Source organism: Dendrobates tinctorius, unplaced genomic scaffold (assembly GCF_039654945.1).
Source record: "Dendrobates tinctorius isolate UK_male_01 unplaced genomic scaffold, ASM3965494v1 ptg000184l, whole genome shotgun sequence".
In the NCBI taxonomy this organism is placed as follows: Eukaryota; Metazoa; Chordata; class Amphibia; order Anura; family Dendrobatidae; genus Dendrobates; species Dendrobates tinctorius.
In genome coordinates, this window is record NW_027361851.1 from 700,680 (window position 1) to 716,975 (window position 16,296).

Here is a 16,296-nt window from a genome sequence, read left to right on the forward strand (position 1 = left end):
TATCGCACTTTAGGTTTAATGCGCACATAATTATAAATCAGGTGTGAGGCTCTATAAATTAGTCTCAGGGTATTCAATCATTGTTGGTGATAGTTGTTCATTTGCAACCAACCTTGGTGGTGGAAGGAGCTGGAGAGATTGCTCAGCTCAATCTGAGTTCTGATGTGGAAGGAGTCACCGAAGGGAGTTCTTTGCAGTGCTTAGTGAACTTGGTGGCAGCTATTCAGGAGGAAGGCTGCAGTCGGTTGCTGGACTCTGTGCTGGAGCATTTGCACAGAGAGAGCTAAGTTTTCTATTTCCCCTGTTTGTGACTTTCCTTATGTGTGATCTAGTGCAGTGGTGGGATTAGTTTCCGCACCGGCCAATGCCCTAGCGAGGGACTAGGTTCAGGGCTAGTCAGGGCATAAGGTTCGCGTGCGGCGACAGGTGCGGAGCCTGTTTAGGGAACGTAAGGAGTGCAGGGACGCTTCCTCAGGGGAGCTTAGGAGGTCTCCACTTCCCTATTTCCTATTACAGGGCCCACCACTGTAATTGTTCCTGTGTTTCCCCTTATTATTTAAATTCGCCAGCTGGAGGCGGGGTATCCAGTTTTACGTGCACTTTTTAAATTCGCCAGCTGGAGGCGGTGTATCCGGCTGCACGTTCCGGTATTATTTAAATTCGCCCCGCTGGAGGCGCTGTATCCAGGGTCACGTGTGTCATAAATTCGCCCTGCTGGAGGCGCTGTGTCCAGTCACACGTTGATCATTACAACTGGGATGATTTAGCGAATCCTGCTTTGAGCAGGGGGTTGGACCAGATGGCCCAGGAGGTCCCTTCCAACTCTACGATTCTATGATTCTAATTTGTCTAATTAGCAGCACCTGTAACTTACCTGTGGCACCTAACAGGTGTTGGCAATAACTAAATCACACTTGCAGCCAGTTGACATGGATTAAAGTTGACTCAACTTCTGTCCTGTGTCGTTGTGTGTACCACATTGAGCATGGAGAAAAGAAAGAAGACCAAAGAACTGTCTGAGGACTTGAGAAACCAAATTGTGAGGAAGCCTGAGCAATCTCAAGGCTACAAGTCCATCTCCAAAGACCTGAATGTTCCTGTGTCTACCGTGCGCAGTGTCATCAAGAAGTTTAAAGCCCATGGCACTGTGGCTAACCTCCCTAGATGTGGACGAAAAAGAAAAATTGACAAGAAATTTCAATGCAAGATTGTGCGGATGTTGGATAAAGAACCTCGACTAACATCCAAACAAGTTCAAGCTGCCCTGCAGTCCGAGGGTACAACAGTGTCAACCCGTCGGCGTCTGAATGAAAAGGGACTGTATGGTAGGAGACCCAGGAAGACCCCACTTCTTACCCTGAGACATAGAAAAGCCAGGCTGGAGTTTGCCAAAACTTACCTGAAAAAGCCTAAAACGTTTTGGAAGAATGTTCTCTGGTCAGATGAGACAAAAGTAGAGCTTTTTGGGCAAAGGCATCAACATAGAGTTTACAGGAGAAAAAAAAAGGCATTCAAAGAAAAGAACACGGTCCCTACAGTCAAACATGGCGGAGGTTCCCTGATGTTTTGGGGTTGCTTTGCTGCCTCTGGCACTGGACTGCTTGACCGTGTGCATGGCATTATGAAGTCAGAAGACTACCAACAAATTTTGCAGCATAATGTAGGGCCCAGAGTGAGAAAGATGGGTCTCCCTCAGAGGTCATGGGTCTTCCAGCAGGACAATGACCCAAAACACACTTCAAAAAGCACTAGAAAATGGTTTGAGAGACTTCTAAGGTGGCCAGCAATGAGTCCAGACCTGAATCTCATAGAACACCTGTGGAGAGATCTAAAAATGGCAGTTTGGAGAAAGCACCCTTCAAATATCAGGGACCTGGAGCAGTTTGCCAAAGAAGAATGGTCTAAAATTCCAGCAGAGCATTGTAAGAAACTCATTGATGGTTACCGGAAGCGGTTGGTTGCAGTTATTTTGGCTAAAGGTTGTGCAACCAAGTATTAGGCTGAGGGTGCCAATACTTTTGTCTGTCCCATTTTTGGAGTTTTGTGTGAAATGATCAATGTTTTGCTTTTTGCTTCATTCTCTTTTGTGTTTTTTCATTTAAGACAAATTAAATGAAGATAATAATACCAAAGAATTTGTGTTTGCAATCATTTTTCAGGAAGATACTGAGTATTATCTGACAGGATTGCAGGGGTGTCAATACTTTTGGCCACAACTGTTGGTGTATCCATATAAATGGCCCACCCAGATGAATACATTTAAATGGCCCACCCTGTATATATGGTAAATATCTCTAACGGGCAGCAGTAGACAGTACTGGAATTGACCCTCTTGCTATATACAATGAAGTCTGCTACATACACTGCCTGCCTACGTATCTACCACTGGCATCTATGCACTTTGATTAGTCCTCAGAAGGACTGTTGGTTTAGATGGATTTGTGTATGAAATATGGTATACCCACACTAACTAAAACAACACTCCCTATCTCTGCAGCAACTTTCCCTACACTGCGTGATTCTGGAGCTGACTGTTACGAGCAACTTGGCTGTGGCATTACAGTGTGTGGAAGACAATCCCTGAATGTTCATTGGCTCTGTAAAGAGCGCCAAACATGCAGGGTGAGGACCCGAGCTCCCACCAAGCAACCCCGAATATGCTCGGAGCTTGCCGAGCATCTCGAGCAGTGAGATGATTGGGCGAGCACCGAGCACTTCCTAGATCATCACTAATACTGATCAATTATTGATAGTGTGAACATTGCCATAATATGGTTAAGTTGTGGATATATTGACCTGCAGAATAAGGAAACCATGTCAATTAAACCTAATGGTGTCTAAAAAGAAATAAGCAAAATGAAAATTACTGTTTTTTTCTGAAGAATATTTAGAATTGAGCGTCCTCAGTGGTTGATACCGGTTTTGTTTTTTCTGTTCATTAAAAAGTAGCTTGTTGCACAAAATGGTGCCAATGAATATTAGACCTTGTCAGGCAAAAATCATTTTTTTTCAGAAAGTGTATCCATTTTACAAATGGGAAAAAAAATGAAAGCATAGAAATATCTTATAACAATTCTGGCCCACAGAAAAATTTTAACACTTGATTTGTGCAGCACAGAGAATAACGTAAAAATTTAACATGCAAAAAACAGTGGTAGAATTATTGTTTTGTTGGGCAGCACGGTGGCTCAGTGGTTAGCGCTGCAGCCTTGCAGCGCTGGGGTCCTGGGTTCGAATCCCACCAAGGACAACATCTGCAAGGAGTTTGTATGTTCTCCCCGTGTTTGCGTGGGTTTCCTCCGGGCACTCTGGTTTCCTCCCACACTCCAAAGACATACTGATAGGGAATTTAGATTGTGCGCCCCATCGGGGACAGTGATGAAAATGTGTGCAAACTGTAAAGCGCTGCGGAATATGTTAGCGCTATATAAAGATTATTATTATTATTCTTTCCCTTATAGAGTTGATACAAATGTATTAATAAGTTTTATGTAATCCAAAATGAAAAATACAACTCATTCCGAAAAAAAAAAATAAATAGTCCTCTGATATGACAATATCACTGAAAAAAATAACACGTTATGGCTACTGGAGTACAACAATAAAAAAAGTGAATGAAATGGTTTGGCATAAAGGCTAAAACTGGTTGTAAGCTAAGGGGTTATCACTGATACTTTTTACAACTATGGGTCTAAATGTCATGTTTTCATCTCCAAAAGTCATTCAATTTCATACTGCCGTCTGGCCAATTATTTCTCAGATAGCAACTGTGATGTTTGATCATAATTTATTTATTTTTTAAAATACACAGGAAGACTGCGAATGACAAGTATGAGTTGTGGAAGCTAGGCATCACACATGTGCTGAACGCAGCCCATGGTCGAAGGTATTCTGAAGGGAACCCAGACTTTTATGGAACCACGATCACCTATCATGGTGTTCCAGCTAATGACGTGCCAGAGTTTGATATGAGTAAATATTTCTACTCGTCAGCAGCATTTATTCAAAAAGCACTGACTACACCTGGAGGTAAAAATTTAAAAAGTGCCTATGGCAAATTTTACAACTATTCTTCTTGCTGTAATGCAATCTGATCTTACAGCTATGTTTTCATTCTTTTCCTCCTCCCTTTCCTTTCCGTTAACCTTTAAAACATTCTTCAGGCAGCGTCACAACAACTTGGCATTACCTACCAGACATAAGAAACCTTCTCGTTAACAATAGAAATAGATGGTGAGAAATGACTGGGATGATATCATAAAAACACTGGAGAAAACAGCAGGAATAGGGTCTTATCGAACAAGCATTTCACATATCTCATCAGATTGTGCTAATCTGATATATCCGAGGTTTGCAGTAAAAAACTCAGTAAAAGAAAAAAGCAAATTGTTGTGGGGAAGAAAACTGAGGAAAATGTTTGTTTCTACCATACTTGCCAAAATTAAAAAGCAGGCATGGTTAATTTAGAGGCATCATGTCCTGCATGTTAGACATTGGCTGCAGTTTTGCAATAATTTTTGTTTTACTCCAACATTCAATGGCGTTTCAGTGAAAACCTACTGTAATAAGCTGCTTGTGAGCTATGATCTCAAGTGACTAGTTTGAGAAAAGTAGCTGGCTAATTCTTCCCGACCTACTGTCCTAGGCTGATTTGTCTCCGAATGCACAATCATAGGGAGAGTGAAGTCATTCTAGGGCAGTGGGAAGGAGAAACCATTGAAGACTAGTCATCCAAGAATGGCTTTTCAAAGTACCGTAGGTCTTCTCTGAAACTCTGCAACGTTTTATTGTAAAACATACCTGGCTACAATAACACCGCCACTGTGTGTTTCCTGCTGCCCATGATTCGGGCAACATGAATTTCATGACAAGTTCCCTTTCGGTTAATAGAGAGAAAGTGGTGCACTTTATAGGTCAGGTCTATGCTGGGTAATACCAAACATTGATTTCATGTAATATCTAAACAGCAGCTCAATTGCTTCATAGAAGTTATGGCTGGATTGCATAGAAATTAAGTTTATTTGAAAAATATATATCTAAATAGAGCCCAAAGTAAAAACCAAGCCATTATTCTGAAATCCATTAATTGTGCAGAAGTTAAAAAAAAAAAGAAAATGATAAGTATATACATTCATTATTGTCATATTTGTGCAACCCCTGTCCACAGTCTAGGTCAATGCTCTCTGGCCTTGGACAGGAGCTTCACAAATTTACTAAGCTTTTGAGTTTGATTCGCAATCAGGTGTGACATCTGTGTGCGGGTGGCACGCAGGTGACATCTCACTAGCCTGGCCAATAATAAGTCGAGTCTGGGATCCTGGAGGATAAGGAAACTTGCAAAGTTCTTGTCCACGGTCCTCAACTGTGGACCAGGTTTGCACAAGGTGATCTTTTTATTTCTATTAACAACCCATAAAATATAATTATTCCAATATTAAAACTGCACATTGGCAGATCTAACATCTGTTGGTGCCACCTAAGTGGCATGTGAGATTTCTTAGAGGGAGCATGCACTGTTGATGTATGGTCCATACTCTTGAAAATCTGCCCCATTTGTCTTTACAGTCAGTGTGTGTAAGAAAAAGTGACACCTTTTACACCCAGAGAATATAATATATTGATAACTCTTCTTCAGTCTCTCTCTCCAGGTAACAAGTTACCGATTGTCATAAAACATTATACAAGTGCTTCTCACTAAATTAGAATATCATCAAAAAGATAATTTATTTCAGTTCTTCAATATAAAAAGTGAAACTCACATATTATATAGAGTCATTACAAACAGAATGATCTATTTCAAGTGTTTATTTCTGTTACTGTTGATGATTATGGCTTACAGCCAATGAAAACCCTAAAGTCATTATCTCAGTAACTTAGAATTAACAAAAACACCTGCAAAGGCTTCCTAATTATTTAAAAAGGTCTCTTATTCTGTTTCAGTAGGCTCTGCAATCATGGGGAAGATTGCTGACTTAACAGATGACCAGAAGGCAGTCATTGACACACTTGACAAGGAGGGTAATCCACAAAAGGTCATTGCTAAAGAATCTGGCTGTTGAGAGTGCTGTATCCATGCATATTAATGGAAAGTTGAGTGGAAAGAAAAAGTGTGGTAGAAAAAGGTGCACAAGCAAGCGGGATAACCACAGCCTTGAAAGGATTGTTAAGAAAAGGTCATTCAAAAATTTGGAGGAGATTCACAAGGAGTGGACTACTTCTGGAGTCAATGCTTCAAGAGCCACCACACACAGACATATCCAGGACATGGGCTACAAGTGTCGCATTCCTTGTGTCCAGCGCCAATAGACAACACCAGAAGCGACTTACCTGAGCCAAGGAGAAGAAGAACTGGACTGTTGCCCAGTGGTCCAAGGTGTTGTTTTCAGATGAAAGTAAATTTTGCATTTCATTTGAAAATCAAGGTCCCAGAGTCTCGAGGGAGAGTGAAGAAGCACACAATCCAAGCTGCTTGAGGTCTTGTGTGAAGTTGCCACAATCAGTGATAGTTTGGGGAGCCATGTCATCTGCTGGTGTAGGTCCAATGTGTTTTATCAAGACCAAAGTCAGCGCAGCCATGCACCAGGAAATTTTAGAGTACTTCATGCTTCCCTCTATGTCAGAGGCGTAGCTAGGGTTTCGGTTCAGGGGGGGCAAAACTTCTGAGTGGGCCCCTAACTAGGTAACTTTGATTACAACTCGGTGACGCACCCTAATAGTGGATGTAGGAGATGACGGCGCTGTTACTGAAAATAATCCCTATATAAAGACCAACATGGATATTACCGCAATATGGTCAGTGGTAAATACCAGTCCTACAAAACATATTTGATTACTGCACAGGTATAGTTGGTGTCTTACCGCTGACGTTCTTTCTGATGGAATCGGTCACTTTTCACGTCTTTTCCATCTGGCCCAGACCGACACGACAACTCCTCCAGCCAGGACTCGGCTACAGAGAATATAACGACACGTTTCACTTCTCATATTCCAGCCCCATCACCATGTATCCCCAACCTGCACAAACCCATCATCCTGCTGATACGCCAATGCTGAGCCGCTGCTGCCGTATGTGTCCCTATTACAACACCTGATACCACAATGCTGAGCCGCTGCTGCCGTATGTGTCCCTATTACAGCACCTGATACCCCAATGCTGAGCCGCTGCTGCCGTATGTGTCCCTATTACTGCACCTGATACCCCAATGCTGAGCCGCTGCTGCCGTATGTGTCCCTATTACTGCACCTGATACCCCAATGCTGAGCCACTGCTGCTGCCATATGTGTCCCTATTACTGCACCTGATACCCCAATGCTGAGCCACTGCTGCTGCCGTATGTGTCCCTATTACTGCACCTGATACGGCAGCAGAGGCTCAGTACTGGGGTATCAGGTGCAGTAATAAGGACACATACGGCAGCAGAGGCTCAGCATTGGGGTATCAGGTACAGTAATAAGGGCACATACAGCAGCAGAGGCTCAGTATTGGGGTATCAGGTGCAGTAATAGGGACACATACGGTAGCAGAGGCTCAGTATTGGGGTATCAGGTGCAGTAATAGGGACACATACATCAGCAGCGGCTCAGCATTGGGGTATCAGGTGCAGTAATAGGGACACATATGGCAGCGGCGGCTCAGCATTGGGGTATCAGGTGCAGTAATAAGGACACATACGGCAGCAGCGGCTCAGTATTGGGGTATCAGGTGCAGTAATAAGGACACATACGGCAGCAGCGGCTCAGTATTGGGGTGTCAGGTGCAGTAATAAAGACACATACGGCAGCAGAGGCTCAGTATTGGGGTATGTGTCCTTATTACTGCACCTGATACCCCAATACTGAGCCGCTGCTGCCGTATGTGTCCCTATTACTGCACCTGATACCCCCTATACACACACGCTCTGCTCCACACCCCTATACATACGGCTCTGCTCCGTACATGCTGTACACATGCGGCTCTGCTCCGTACACCTTGTACACACCTGGCTCCGCTCCGTACACCTTGTACACACCTGGGTCCGCTCTGTACATCTTGTACACACACGGCTCTGCTCCACACCCCCTATACACACACAGCTCTGCTCCGCACACCCTGTACACACACGGCTCCACACCATACACCTCGTACGCATACGGCTCAAATCCGTATACCTTGCACACACGGCTACACTCCGTACACACTGCACACACACGGCTCTGCTCTGTACACCCCGTACACACAAGGCTCTGCTCTGTACACCACATACACAAACAGCTCTGCTCACCCCATACACACGCGGCTCCGCTCCTCTGTACACCTCATGCATGCATATCTCTGCTCCTTACACCTCATACACACACAGCTCTGCTACATCCACCCCACCCAGAAACTTACTTTACCTCATCCAGTACCATGACAACCAGCACAGCAGAGCCCTGCAACCGCTGAAGCCCCTGATCATGTGACCCCCTGACTCCGCCCCTCCTGTGACCTCATCACAGGTCCTGTGCGCACAGAAAAGCTCAGGACGACGTTGCTGGCTGTGAGGTGGGGGGCGCACTGCTGGCACCGGGGCCCCCCACCGCCGTATCAGGGGCCCATAGCGGCTGGGCGGCAGAATAGGGAGATCGATTCTCCCTGTTCTACCGCAGAATGTAACTGTATGGGCGCACTGTGAACGCCGATACAGTTACAGTACCGTAGCTCAGTGGGCCCCTCAGAGCTCGGGGCCCGGGGCGACAGCCCCCTCTGCCCCCCCGGTAGCTACGCTAGTGCTCTATGTACAAGTTTTTTGGAGATGGAATTTCTTTCTCCAGCAGGACTTGGCACCAGTCCATACTACCAAAAGTACCAATACCTGATTTAAAAACAACTATCACTGTGCTTGATTGGCCAGCAAACTTGCCTGACCTTAAGGGGTATTGTCAAGTGTGGCGCCCCTGAGGCTTCAGTCACCACAAAGGTACTGCACCTTCTCCTAAGGTGTAGTGCCCCACCATCCAGGTAGGCTGGGAACTTCTTTCCGCATTCCAACACCTGCACCCCACACACAGGATAGTTCAGCAGGGACTGATCCATGCTTTATACTTGAAAGGTCATAGGGTGCCTTTTGTGGTCCCTGGCTTTGTAACACGAGAGGTGCTGGGGAGGAGGTTAGATTTAAAAGAGAGGGAAGGTGTAGGATTTCAGGTCAGTCTGACAGAAGGTCAGTCTGGGTTGAGTCCCAGAGAGAGAGAGCAGGCTGACAGCAGGTCAGCCTGAGAGGAGCTCAAGGCGGAGGAAGTCAGTCAGTCAGGAGAGGCTGAGGACTGGCTTTGTGGAACGAGCTCCTCAGGGAAGGAAGAGAAGGAGAAAGAGACGTAGACTGAAGACTACAGATTCCATAAGAGAGATAGAACAGATCGGAACGAAGGAGAATAGAAGGACGGTGGGAAGCAGGTTGAGAAAGAGAGAGAACCCTTCCAGTCCAGAGAGCGCAAAGGCCGGGGCCCGGTCCCCGAGGTTGATTGGAACTTTATGTCTGGCAACAGACACCGGAGGAGTAGTGAGCCACTAACGCCTTGCTCCCATCATAGACTTGGAACACAACAGCAACTGAATAGAGAGCTGGGACATAGTGAGGAGTCCCTGAGCAGGCTACAGCTGTCTGTCATACAAGTAAAGACTAGGAACACCTAGAGAGAGGCATTCCAGGGTAACTGAGTACTGGAGTGCTTTGCACCTAAAGGCGCATTGGAGGAGTCGTTCAGGAAGGTACATGTTGGCGGAGTGTGGAAGGGAGAATCCTATCCTGCCTGGAGGTTGGCTGGAGCCCTGACCTGGAGAACACAGTATGGAGGCAGGCAGTGGTGTGAACTGCAAACAGTGAGTAAAGCTTTGGAACCGCATACTCTGGTGTCCTCCAGTTATTCCAGCACCGCTACATCTGGGTAACATCATCCATACCATTCTGCGCCTCTCCTCATCCATTGCACCTACACTGCCCTGGGACTACAGCTCCACCTGTGGGGAGCTATACCATCTCTGCTGCACCACACCATCAGTCCCAGCGGATCTGTATGCAGCGTTGCCCTACCATCTTACTTGCCAAACACTACGGGTGGCGTCACGAACTATTCATATAAACTTTAACACCATTAACATCACCGCCATTGATATTTGGGCGCCCAGAGCCACGGACCGGGTCACCGCTGCTGTGACACTTTCCCGCCTCGACACCGGCCCGGTACCGAGTAACCCCGCTGCCCTGGGTGAAGCCCGCGGGGGCGACCCAATTTTGGCATCACGAACAGGATGACGAGACCCGATGCCATCAGGTTCTGTGTGCCTTGGATTTACAACTTTTGAAAATGTGCAGAAGACCAAATTTAATAGACTGTAAAATGGACATTACTGTAGAAATGGCCGCTGGCGCGGAGAAGAAGGGCGTGAAGAGATGGGAGGTCCTAAGGAAAGACCGCGAAGAGTCTTGGGCCGTCCCTGCCTGAATTACTATGTGACCGATGCATGGCCCACCCCACCCCGAGGGGTTCGTATACTGGCTTGGTATGGAGGCGCGGAAAGAAGACGCCGCCCCCGGAAGGAGGGGCAGAGAAAGCCAGTGGCGAGCATAAGGGCGGAGCAAGAGGAAGAACGCCAGAACGCCATTTTGGAAAGTGAGGGAAGGAGGCCTGCGGAGCGCGGGGAAGCGAATTTCCCTGGTGCCATGGCTGACGGCTCCAACCTTGAAGCTGGCATGATTTGCCAGCAGCTACAGGATGAGATCACGGAACTGACTACCCGTCTGCAGCTAAGAAGAGAAGCGCTGGAGAAGCTGAGACGGCAGCGCGCCCCGGCGGGGCCTACATCAGCGGTACCCTATCCATCGGTACCTGCCGCTGCCGCACCAGACTGCTTCCCGGCAGCGTTAACTTTCACCTCCATGCTGTCCGTGCGGCTGCATCCCGCTTGCCCAAAGAAGTCACCGGAGGACCCGGGAGCTGAGACCGTGCTCCTGCCCGGACCTGTTGCGGCTGCGCAGGTCCCGACCGAAGCCCCCGTGGACCCAGAGCTACCATCCGCTCAGTCACCGCCTGCACCGGAGCAGAGACCACACCGCCAGAAGGCCCCAGGTATGTCGGATGTTCCTTCACCTGGGAAGGCCCTGGGGTGTACCGCAGTTGCAGCGGCTGGCCAGGTCATCCTGGATCTGGTCTGGGACCGGGATGCTGTTGCTGTGGGTGAAAGTAGGCCCCGGGAGGAGCAGAATGAGGCCTATTGCCGAGCCACCATTACAAAGCTGGCAGCGGAGTACTGGGAGAGGGAGCAGAGGAAGCAGGCTGTGTTGGGCCCGGATCTGGCCCGGAAGGAGAGGGCCCGTGCAGGTCATCATGGCCCCCGGGATGCAGCCGGATGGGGGCAGGTGCTGAATGTGAATAAGGAGAGGGGTTTTGGATTCATTGCGGACCCCAAGCGCATTGGTGACCTGTTCTTCAACCGGCGGGATGTGGAGTCCCATCTGAGGAGAGGGCATCCAGATAGAGACCTGCAGCCTGGGGAGTATGTGACCTTCACCCGACATGAAGGACTCCGGGGTGGTACGCCCTGAATGTACGACGTATCCCTGCAGAGTTCATCGAGAGGTACCTGCCATCGAAACCAGTCAATGCTCCTCCATCCACTGGTACCACTCAGACTACTCCGGTACCTGATCCTAGGAACCAGGCTGCTCTTGCAACACCTCCAGTTCGGCAGCCCAAACCAAAGATCCATGGCTTGACACCGTGGGAAGAGGACTACCTAAAAATAGTCAATGATTATCTCGAATATGGTGATGGTTCAGCTTCCAGAACCCCAGGAGGGGACCACAATTGAAAATTTACATTTACTAAATCTCGTTACCCAGGAGGGTTTGTTTGCACCAGTTGTGCCTTGTTTGCTATCATGTTTTTCCGGTAGCACTTTTGTTGCCTGCTTTTGATTGGCGGTGTTTTTCTACAAATGGAACTGTGGAGACCATGAACGCTGTGTGATCCAAAACTTTCTGGTAAATAGTTTGCACCACTTTGGGTGCTCTCTCTTGGTTTTACATATAAAGAGACTCTTTGCGAAGATAATGTTTTTGCATGGACACTTTTCGAAGAATGATGTCTACCTCAAGGGACACTGCAAGAAAGCCCGGCTGGGAGCAGTGTTCAGCACCTTACAAGAATTTTGAATGCTTTAAGATAGCGTATTTGATAATGTTATGTCTTATGAAAAGTAAATGTCTTTTATAGAATACTAGCTGAAGAGCCCGGCGCTGCCCGGGCATAGTAACTAACTGTAGTTAGTTATAGCAAATTATAATTATCCTCCATCCCATAGTCCCGTGCCCATATACCCATCACACATCCTCCATTCCATAGGCCCGTACTCATATACCTATCATACATATCCTCCATCCCATAGTCGAGTGCCCATATACCCATCACACATCCTCCATCCCATAGTCCCATGCCCATATACCCATCACACATCCTCCATCCCATAGTCCCATGCCTATATACCCATCACACATATTCGCCATCCCATAGTCGAGTGCCCATATACCCATCATACATATCCGCCATCCCATAGTCCCGTGCCCATATACCCGTCATACATATCCTCCATCCCATAATCCAGTGCCCATATACCCATCACACATCCTCCATCCCATAGTCCTGTGCCCATATATATCCGTCATACATATCCTCCATCTCATAGTCCAGTGCCCATATACCCATCATACATATCCACCATCCCATAGGCCCGTGCCCATATACCCGTCATACATATCCTCCATCCCACAGTCCCATGCCCATATACCCATCACACACATCCTCCATCCCATAGTCCCATGCCCATATACCCATCATACATATTCGCCATCCCCTTATTCCCATGCCCATATACCTGTCATACATATCCTCCATCCCATAGTCCTGTGCCCATATACCCATCACACATCCTCCATCCCATAGTCCTGTGCCCATATACCCGTCATACATATCCTCCATTCCATAGTCCCGTGCCCATATACCCGTCATACATATCCACCATCCCATAGGCCCGTGCCCATATACCTGTCATACATATCCTCCATCCCATAGTCCAGTGCCCATATACCCATCACACATCCTCCATTCCATAGTCAACCATTATGACATCATAATGAGGGGCGGGGCTTGACGAGCACACACTTTTTCCCCAGTATGTAGATAGGGGCAAAATTGTTTGGTGAAATGGAACGTGTGGGGTTAAAATTTCGCCTCACAACATAGCTTAGGACGCTCTCGGGGTCCAGACGTGTGACTGTGCCAAATTTTGTGGCTGTAGCTGCGACGGTGCGGATGCCTATCCCGGACATACACACATACATACACACATGCATACATACATACATACACACTTTGAGCTTTATATATTAGATTTGATACAGAGAATTAGAAAAGTTTTGAGATAGAATGTGAGAATTGAATAAAGAATACAGAATTGAAAGTGACAGGTGACAGGCCAAGCGTAGATGGTCAGGGTCTTGCGTCCAGTAGAGAGAGAAAAAGAAAAAAGAGAATAATTGATAGAAAATGTAATAAAGAAAATGTGTTGAGTATAGCACTTTGAATTAAGAATTGCACTTAAGTAAATTTTTGATATGATAGGAAGTTAACCTGTTTGTAACGTTTAAGAAATGTACCTCCTACATTAGGAAGATTAGATAAGTATTGTTGAATAGCATTTCAAAATTTTTGTGTGTTCCTGTATTGTACCTTTTGTTGTCTTGCAGCCCGCGGACGTGCTGTGTTTAACGGGGGGTATGTGGCGCCCCAGAGGCTTCAGTCGCCACAGAGGTACTGCACCTTCTCCTAAGGTGTAGTGCCCCACCATCCAGGTAGGCTGGGAACTTCTTTCCGCATTCCAACACCTGCACCCCACACACAGGATAGTTCAGCAGGGACCCATCCATGCTTTATACTTGAAAGGTCATAGGGTGCCTTTTGTGGTCCCTGGCTTCGTAACACGAGAGCTGCTGGGGAGGCGGGTGGAGTTAGATATAAAAGAGAGGGAAGGTGTAGGATTTCAGGTCAGTCTGACAGAAGGTCAGTCTGGGGTGAGTCCCAGAGAGAGAGCAGGCTGACAGCAGGTCAGCCTGAGAGGAGCTCAAGGCGGAGGAAGGCAGTCAGTCAGGAGAGGCTGAGGACTGGCTTTGTGGAACGAGCTCCTCAGGGAAGGAAGAGAAGGAGAAAGAGACGTAGACTGAAGACTATAGATTCCATAAGAGAGATAGAACAGATCGGAACGAAGGAGAATAGAAGGACGGTGGGAAGCAGGTTGAGAAAGAGAGAGAACCCTTCCAGTCCAGAGAGCGCAAAGGCCGGGGCCCGGTCCCCGAGGTTGATTGGAACTTTATGTCCGGCAACAGACACCAGAGGAGTAGTGAGCCACTAACGCCTTGCTCCCATCATAGACTTGGGACACAACAGCAACTGAATAGAGAGCCGGGATGTAGTGAGGAGTCCCTGAGCAGGCTACAGATGTCTGTCATACAAGTAAAGACTAGGAACACCTAGAGAGAGGCATTCCAGGGTAACTAAGTACTGGAGTGCTTCGCACCTAAAGGCGCATTGGAGGAGTCGTTCAGGAAGGTACATGTTGGCGGAGTGTGGAAGGGAGAATTCTATCCTGCCTGGAGGTTGGCTGGAGCCCTGACCTGGAGAACACAGTACGGAGGCAGGCAGTGGTGTGAACTGCAAACAGTGAGTAAAGCTTTGGAACCGCATACTCTGGTGTCCTCCAGTTATTCCAGCACCGCTACATCTGGGTAACATCATCCATACCATTCTGTGCCTCTCCTCATCCATCGCACCTACACTGCCCTGGGACTACAGCTCCACCTGTGGGGAGCTATACCATCTCTGCTGCACCACACCATCAGTCCCAGCGGATCTGTATGCAGCGTTGGCCTACCATCTTACTTGCCAAACACCACCGGTGGCGTCACAAACTATTCATATAAACTTTAACACCATTAACATCACCGCCATTGATAGTTGGGCGCCCAGGGCCACGGACCGCGTCACCGATGCTGTGACACTTTCCCGGTACCGAGTAACCCCACTGCCTTGGGTGAAGCTCGCAGGGGCGACCCACAAGAAGAAGATGAGAGACACCAGACCCAATAATGCACAATGCAAATGAGCTGAAGGCTGCTACCAAAGCAATCTTGGCTTTGGGAATGTTTAGTTTGCAAAAGAGAAGACTGAGAGGAGACTTAATAGCTGTCTACAAATATCTAAAGGGCTGTCACATTGTAGAAGGATCAACTTTATTCTCATTTGCACAAGGAAAGACTAGAAGCAATGGGATGAAACTGAATGGGAGGAGACACAGATTAGATATTAGAAAAAACTTTTTGACAGTCAGAGTGATCAATGAGTGGAACAAGCTGCCACGAGAAGTGGTGAGTTCTCCTTCAATGGAAGTCTTCAAACAGAGGCTGGACAGACATCTGACTGGGATGATTTAGCGAATCCTGCTTTGAGCAGGGGGTTGGACCAGATGGCCCAGGAGGTCCCTTCCAACTCTACGATTCTATGATTCTTAACACCTCAGCATTGCCACAGGCTGATCACCTCTATGCAAAGTCGCATTGATGCAGTAATTGATGCAAAAGGAGCCCCAACTAAGTATTTAGTGCATTTAATGAAAATACAGTGGGTACAGAAAGTAATCAAACCCCTTTAAATTTTTCACTTTTTGTTTCATTGCAGCCATGGCCAGGTATAGATTCCCGCACCATGACGGACTGTGTCTGTCATGCCTTTGAACTACCACTGCGTGCATACACAGCTGACAAGCATGGCAAGAGGTGCAGGGACCCATGCCGTCGGTCCCCGCTACCAGAACGCTGTGATTGGTCACAGCTGACTGATTGATCACAGCACGATCGGGCAAGAGATGCTGAAATTTCAGCATCTCCCACCCGGTCAGTGCTGAGTTTCCTGCACTAACAGCCAGGGGTGGCGTCCGCGCCGTCCCTGGCTGTTAACCCCCTGATTGCTGCGATTGAGCGTGATTGCAGCATTCAGGGTGGAGGCAGAGGGTCGGGAGCTCTCTCTGCCTTCTGATCGGCATCCCCACGATGTCATCTCGGGGCCCGATCTCTGCCATGATGGCCCGGGGTCATCCTGACAACCCCTGGGTGATCCAGCTATGGAAAGCCTCTGAGACCATGCTCACAGCATGGTCTCAAAAGCTTTCAGCATAGGTATAATACATTGCAATGCTGGACTAGGTAAAAAATGTTAAAAAAAGTAAAA

At 47.4% G+C, this 16,296-nt stretch overlaps 1 protein-coding gene across 2 annotated transcripts in view; it reads left to right on the top strand.

Annotated features, from left to right (window-relative positions):
- DUSP13A (dual specificity phosphatase 13A) overlaps positions 1-16,296 on the top strand; it is a 114,771-nt gene that overhangs the window by 94,113 nt on the left and 4,362 nt on the right. For both annotated transcript variants that reach the window (XM_073552057.1, XM_073552058.1), the window contains exon 2: positions 3,812-4,029. In XM_073552057.1, coding sequence (XP_073408158.1) covers positions 3,812-4,029 — 218 coding nt within the window. The remainder of the gene's footprint in view (positions 1-3,811; positions 4,030-16,296) is intronic.